The sequence below is a fragment of the Charadrius vociferus genome, unplaced genomic scaffold, assembly GCF_000708025.1.
Source record: "Charadrius vociferus isolate BGI_N301 unplaced genomic scaffold, ASM70802v2 scaffold141, whole genome shotgun sequence".
Lineage (NCBI taxonomy): Eukaryota > Metazoa > Chordata > Aves > Charadriiformes > Charadriidae > Charadrius > Charadrius vociferus.
In genome coordinates this window covers 3296376-3304119 of record NW_009647743.1, presented here as the reverse complement: position 1 = coordinate 3304119, position 7744 = coordinate 3296376, and the positions used below count along the sequence as shown (strand labels likewise).

General features: G+C 39.7%; 1 protein-coding gene across 1 annotated transcript in view; it reads left to right on the top strand.

Annotated features, from left to right (window-relative positions):
* GALNTL6 (polypeptide N-acetylgalactosaminyltransferase-like 6) overlaps nucleotides 1-7744 on the top strand; it is a 312073-nt gene that overhangs the window by 6446 nt on the left and 297883 nt on the right. Inside the window, exon 2 of the mRNA XM_009882028.1 lies at nucleotides 7242-7247. Within this exon, the coding sequence (XP_009880330.1) occupies nucleotides 7242-7247 (6 nt within the window). The remainder of the gene's footprint in view (nucleotides 1-7241; nucleotides 7248-7744) is intronic.

The following is a 7744-nucleotide window of genomic DNA, read 5'->3' as shown; positions in this document are numbered from 1 at the left end:
GAGGGTCTTCGTTCCGTCAGGTTTCCCTCCGTCCCTTCGCTTCTCTGGGGAGGGCTCTGAGGACGTGTCTGTCAAGATGATCGCTTTGGGGAGCGTGGCAGCTGTCGTGGCACCAGTGGCCGCCGATTCCCCGGGCGTTCTGTGCAGAACTAGGAGTCTGAGGTCCCCGAATGCTCCCACGAGGGAGGAGGTTCGCCGGAGGGAGCCAGGAGGGCCTAAGGCGGTAAGTCAAAAGCAGCCCCCAGAAGAAACGCTGTTGATTCCGCTTTATGTCCTGGGCAGGGAGACAGAGGCCGAGAGAATCCGGCGATGTCACTCTCACTCCATTTCTGAAAGTTACTGTCTCTGTTTCCCTCGAGAAATTCTCAACTGTATGTGCTCATCAATTTCCAGTAATAGCAGTAATGACGAATTACAGCCCTTCTCAGATAAGAGGAGGGATTCAAATGTGTAATTCTTGGGCTTTTAAAGAAGTACAGATTGAATGTTCATTTTTAAATATGGTGCTCTTTCTGATCATGAAAAGCTGTTTCTAACTACAAGCGATGGCTTTCCCTTTGTGAAATACCCCAGAGGGGGACTGGAGGGATAGAAAAATGGAAACTCTCCAGCTGAGCAGAACTGATGGAAAACAAAAACATAAGGTTTAATTTCTGTGTTTTTTTTTTTTTTTTTATCAATTCTATTAATGAAATTAATAGCCTATAAAGCGATGTGGAAAGATGGCATACTGCAAGTTCCATAGTGGGGTTTTTTTGTTTTCAATTACTGTTTCACATTATTTTCCAAAGGAAACATTTCAAAGGACTGTTCTTTAAAGACTGTCTTTTTTTTCTTTCCTTTATAATGGTTTGGGGATATTTTTGACTGCTTGCATGCATATGCTGAAATTATTATGTTCTATGAGGAGCATTGAAAATTCAGTGTAATTGAAAGCAAATTTCTGAGAGAATGGTAACAGGTAAAGAGCTGTTTTTATAGCACTAAATATAAATTTATCAAAACCTTTGTCTTCAGAAGAAATTGGTTAAAGAATTGATAAACTGACTTCTAAGATGTGGCTGTCAATACTTTGATGTTTGACTGTTGAGCCATTTTGCTCCTGCCTGCTAATAAGATCTCAGAGGAAAACCTTTTAGAATGTGCTGTATCACCTGATGGTTATCCCAGCACTTATCCAGCCACTTCAACAGGCTTTGTTCCTCCTATTTGTGTATTTAAATAGTACGTGGAAGCCTTATGTGGAACGAAGGTTTTAATTTCTTTCCTATATTCAGTATTGTCTTTACCTTTCTGCTTCTTCAAAAGTGTTATCTGGACCGTGAGAAGGGGATTTTAAAGATCTTGACCTTTACATGCCTCAGTGCAGGTGTTTCATAAGGATTAGCTCTATAAACAAACAGACAGGGTCTTCTATACTTCCACAAACAAACTTTCATACAGATTAGTTCTGTAAACAAACTGAACAGAGACATTGAAAAAGAAGCGAACTCTATATGCTTGTGATGAAAATGGACATAGAATGAAACTCTATTCTTGGGGTGGGATGTGAAACGGAGACCAAAGCGTAAAGAGTGCTTTTGGACAGCAATAAAACTCCTGAACACCTGAGATTTGGCTTCTGTGTGGTCTAAAGAAATTGCAAATTGGTGATTTTTTTTTCCATCACTTCTGTCCAAGAATTTTTGAGAATAAAGTGCAGTAGAATAATTCGCGCAAACTTCTGTGGTTAATCCTTATCATTTTGAACAGTGCCTGTTCTTAAATTCAGAAGAACTCGTCAAAGCCAAGCCTCGTGCCAGAGTGCCTCTAGAAGATATGAGGCAGCATCACTCAGATAGCAACATTAAATGTAATTCCCTATCGGGGATGAAAAAATTAGTTCTGTGATACTCGTACAGATAAATATAATCAAAGTTGTGCAGGGAAAGAAACGTATACTAAAATATTGATTTACTCATCCCATATTTCAGATGGGGTTATACACTGGGAATTCTGTCAGCATTATATATTAAACAAATTTACTAAATTTAATTTGGGCTTCTGAACTTGCAATTACTTTGAAAAGAATTTGAGAACTTGCAATATAATTGGAAGTGTAGTGGTAGCCAAGGTCTCAATAAACAGTCATAACCTAATTGTTCACAGCATTAATCATGAACATGCTCCGTGCAGTTTTCAATGTATTGCTTTCTAAAAGGGAAAAGCGATCATCAGTTTATCTTAATGCAAATCTGAAATGATTAAAACATTTTAAAATGTAATGTTAATCATTGCTTGGCAAGGAGATGGCATATAAAGGTTATGTCATATGAAGGAGACAGTTACAATCTACTGCAGTTCCATAAAGTGTTTCACATATTAAAACACATTTGCTCTGTACATATAAAGCGCTGTAGACTATGATCTAATTCTACCACTCTTGCTCGAGCTTAACGGTCAGGATGTGCTACAGAAAACAGTGAGACCAGTTTGGAGCCAGGTCCTGAGCACAACTGAGGGCACTGAAGTCTCAAGTAGTGGTTGGGAAAGAGAGATTTTTCAGTGATGCCTTCTCCAGAAGTTTACACCCTGATACCTTGAAAATATGGATTGTTTGGGGTTTTTTTCACAAGTGCTCGAGTTTTTCCACAGACAACTGTAAACTTGTTTCCTCAGATTGTGACATGGGATCTCACAGTATCGTTGAAGTGGAGGTTTGGGGTTAGCGCAGCCCCCGGATCTCGTCACGAGCTCATAACAGGAGGCTGCAGCAGAAGCAGCCAGGCAGCGCGAGGCTCTGGCTGAAGAGCATTTGTCTCTGTCGGAAAACGCTGCACGTGGTAGAACTCACTCGTGCCACTTAAATCTATATGGAAAAAGGAATTTAAGTGTGACTGTAAGTCAGAGTCAAGCTTCTTTTTAAAGCACGATGGCTGTGGTCTGAGCGCTCACGGCAAAGAGTTGAGCCACTTCCTGTGGGTGAAGTTAACTCGATTCATCCCCTCTCTTCCCTGCCTCCCCCGCCTTTGAAAACTCACCAGTGACACCACTTGAATGGAATCGGTATGCTGATTTTTAAGGACTGCCAGAGAGGCCAAGAAGAGGGGAACAGAGTTCATAATACATCCCGCTTTGACTGATACTCATTAAAGCACCGAGAATGATCTTCCGCGTATACCCTTCTGTACTGGGCACCAGCACGGTGACTTTTACCACGACAGGCAGAGAGAAAATTGTATTTCCAGTAACTCGGCAGGAAGTATTTATGGCTACAGCATAAACCAATGATATGTACTCTGGCTTGAAAGTGACGCCCAAATTTCAAGAAATGCTCTGTTACAAAAATTACGAAAATTGCTAGTCTTTCACCTTTCTCTATATTTTCATCTGCGGGGGAAGTGTGGTGGCAATTCCTTAACAGACCAAACTCTCCCTCTAGAACCTTCTCCCCTTGTATTTGAACGTTGATCTCAATGCTTACACAGTTTTAAAAAGAAAGAGAGAAACAAACAAGCCAAAGCAAAAATGAAATTCAAAGAAAACCCCAAGAAGCAGATGCCGTCTGCCAATTAACTTGTGACAGTCCCAAGTATGTCATTACCCCTTCGGTAGGGCAGCGAAGTCTGTCTGTGGATTCCCATCAGTGGCAGCGATGGAGTGCTGATGTTGGTGAATGTATTTAATGTGTAATACACTGGGGGTTAATGGACTTGCTGCTTGGAAGTAAGTGAAAAAGAAGGGAAATCTGACTTCAGAAGTTTTGGGTTTGTTGTTTCGGGCAGGGGGTGTGTGTGAGAGAACATCTCCGCTCAAATCTGTCTGTTAATTTGTCACGTGCGGGCTAGGAAGGTGGTTTGGTTTGGGGCACTGTTAGCGCTCTGCTGTCCTTCTCCTTTTGCTGAAACTTTTTCAGGATTATCCAAGTGAAATTTAATAGGAGTTCATCTGTAGATACTAGTTTTCTTGGCTTTTTAAAGAGAAGTGTATTTTGTAGTAATTCTGGAAAAGGCATTTTCTGAGGATCGTCTTCTAAACCATGTGGCTCATTTGCAGGGAGAGTTTGAACTGCAGAAGCGGGCGGGAGCCCTTCGGAGTAGACCTGTCTGTGCGGAGGAGGAGCAGAGCTCCGTCGAGCGTCTGGATTGAGTTGGGTGTCTCTTGTGCTGGGTGTACCACGGCCACTTCGTCAGTCGAGCGCAATTACTGCCTGACTCAGCGGCACAAAGAAACATTCGGTTCTTTTGTATTTCAGTTTCCAGGTGTTGCTTGTTTCGCTCTGAAAGGCCCAATTCAAAGAAAGGGGAAATGAATCCTGACTAAACTGTGGCAAAAGAGCTGGAACAAGTGCTCGGCAGCAATTACAGCATATCAAGGCCATACTTTTCTATTCAGAAGCAACGACAAAAGGGAATTTTTCCTTACTACTGTTGTGTCGTCTTTTAAGTGTAAAACATGGAATAAGCTGCTGTCAGCCAGCTTTAAAGACTATTTATTTAAAAGATTTAAGGAAGACATTCCTTTAAACTGAATCCAGGTCAAAAGACCCATAAGAGGAACTTCAGTTTTAAAGATTGACCAAGACATTATTTTGGCCTAATCTACATAACACTTGAGGGAATTTGCTATCGGCGTAGTGTGCCGGTGCCACGTATTACCTGCACACTGCTCAGTAACCTTGTGTCTCACAGACTTCATCACCTAGCCACGGTGATAATCACAAGCACGCTGTTGCAAAGAAATCAGAAAGCTCTTTACGCTCCCAAATTCACCAGCTGCTTTCCTTAACATTGCAGTTGTTAAGGCTCTTCAAAGATGATATATAATGTATTGCTATATGATACTATCTATGTGCTTCAATTTGACTTGATGTTGTAAACTTAGTTTTTTCAAGTATGGAAAATACTTTAGCAGAGGACATAGTTAAATTCAGCAACACAATTTTGGAGGTTTTTCAGCCTTTTGGCCTTCAGAAGGCCAACAAGATGTTTGGATTTAACAAGCATTCCTAAAAAACCGCAATAAATTGTGCCTACTTTCCTGTCATAGCTATTTCCTTTTGAGGGTGTGAATTAAGCTCGCAAGTGTAGTTATCTCAATGCGGTTTATGGGTTTATAACTTAAATACGTGTAAGGTGACTTTCCTTTCTTCGCCTTCCTGTTTTCATTAAACGAGCTGACAGAGGAAAATTATTGGACTGGTGAAAGGATTTGTCTGACGTCCAATCAATATATATGGCAAGGCAGAGATATATGATTGTTTTGCTATAATTTGCCTCATAGACACTAGCTCATCAAATGATGCTCTGCAATCACTGCTTCTCACGGAACACAGCTACCTTTTGGCTGTGGTTATGTGGCAAAAGATCGTCTGGCCTCAGTATTCTTAAAAGGTGGAGACAGCCTTGCTTTGGGTAGTTGTCAGTTAATTTACTCTTAAAAGAGGTTTAGATTTTTATATTTGTAAATGATAGCTAAAGTAATTTCAGGTTGCCCTGGCTCTTACTTCTATTTACATGCTGATTAACTGGGTAGCATTTCTGTGTTTTAGAAACTCTGGTGAATGTATATGAGGCTGCTGATACTTGTAGTTGCTCCTTGCAGTGTCGTTCCGCGGCAGCTTACGAAAGGTGAGACTTTCCTGCTCTTTTGAGGAAAGGCTCTTCTGGTTATTGAAGACTTTGAGTTATTCTTCAGGGATTTCTTAGTTGAGAGACTAATTTAATTTTAATATTGTCACACAAAAATGAGAAGAAGCCTCTAAGTAAATAACATGTTAGGTTATTTGTTTTTGCAATATATTTTGTCCCCAGCTTTTACTAAAGCAGTTATACTGGGAAGAAATCCAAACTTCACATGCACAGAAAGAAGAGTGAAAGCTGTGAGCTGTTAAAGTTCTAGAGGGCTGACATTTTAATTAGCTGCTATTAATCAGTAAGTTAAGCAAGTTACTAACATACTGCCACTTCAGTATGGTATTTAAATGACTTTTTTTTCCCTGGTTTGGACAACCATCAACTTTTTTTAAAGTTTGTAATAAACTGTGATACAGACTGTGTTTTCTTTTGGTTTTTTTTCTGAGCAGTCGGAAGTTTTACATGGAAGTTACGAGACCGTGAGCATTTCTTGTTATTGTCAAATGCTTAAGTAACATTTTTTCATTTTGTATCTATGTTATTTAGCGGATAATAATTACACATCTCAAAAATGCTAATAAGCGTACTGATAAAAGGATGGCTTCTTGGCTGCAGCTGTAGCCCGCTGGCGTAGTGCAGTTCAGAGCCATCATTTGAGGGAAGCTTCATCTCACAGTTGGGAGAACTAAGTTGAGAAGCTAAATCCCCATTTTGAGAAGGTGCTTTAATGATAACCCTTGAGGGGAGCTGTCTCTGGGAACACCTGGATGAAGAACGGTTTATGTTTTCAAATATTTCCTGGTCAACTGATACAAACAAAAGGGAAAAGAGAGGAGGAAAGGAATTGATTGGAAGGTTTCTCATTGCTTAGTACAAAACCTGAATGTACTGTGTAGAGATGTGCTTTTATTCATTTGTTTATTTTTAGCAAAGACTCTTAAAGGCATCTTGAAGGATAGATTCTTTCAATAAGCTTAAGGGTATTTCGTGCATTTTCACAGACCATCTGGATGCTGAGTCTATTGTAAAGGAAGTGAGCTCATTACTGGTGATTTCTGTCAGCAACAAGTCTGATTTTAGCAAAAGCGTCACGGATTTTGGAAAATGTATTCTGAAAATATAATTAAAACATAAAAATCAAGACTCAGTAATTAGAATGAGTATCAGAAATTGAAAACATTTTGAAATGCCAAATGTAACCTTATACAGAAAGTCTTCCTCTACGTGGAGCGTCAGTTCTTAATCCAGTCCATGTCCTCTGTCGTAGTTTCTCTCAAGTGTAACAACACACAGTGAGGCTTTTAACTATTTTAAAGAATTTGAAAGGTTTGCTACTTAAGAAAGGACAGGGAAAAACAAACATGCAGAAAGACTTTCTGTAAGTGAAAGCCTATGAAATGAATGCATAGATGAATTAATGGCAAAAAAAATAGACAAGCTAAGTGGTTGTTTTTTTCCACTGGAAGATATGAGGAATGATGATTTCTTTTTGCTTTTCTAGTTTCAAATATACTTGACAAATTAAAAGTTGGAATTTCTGGTAAAGCTTCTAAAACAAAGCCTACAAGTTAAGTTAATCTCTGCTTCACATCGTGTTGTTCTGCTCCCTGTGGTTAGGGAGGGCAGGGAAGGGTGCTGGAGATCCCCTCCCTTCTCCTTAACGACTGCGTTTACTGAGGGGTTTGTAATCCTACAGACAAAAGCAGAATGGAGAATTACTGTGTGCTGGGTAAATGCATCATCAGTCTGCGTAATGGAATTCAGCATTTTTTAATTTTTCTCATTGAGAAGGACATTTTTAGGGAGGTGCTGCATGTACAGGTGAAAGTCAAGGCTGTGTGCATGGAAGACTCTCTGGGTTGATACTTGAAATTTTTCTCTGTCTTTGATGAAAAGAGACAGTATTGCTGTGGTTCTCAAACAGGAATTTCAACTTGGATGTCTATCCTTTGATAACGTTAGTAAAGTTTTGTCATTTATATAAGATTTTGAAAAACAGAGACTGTAGTTTTACAAGTACGGGTTTTAAAATGTATTTTTAATTTGCTGCTTTTAATCCAGACATCAACAAAATGGAAGAAATTCAGCAAATACTTTTGGCTAAATCCAAACATCAGTTTCCGGCATAT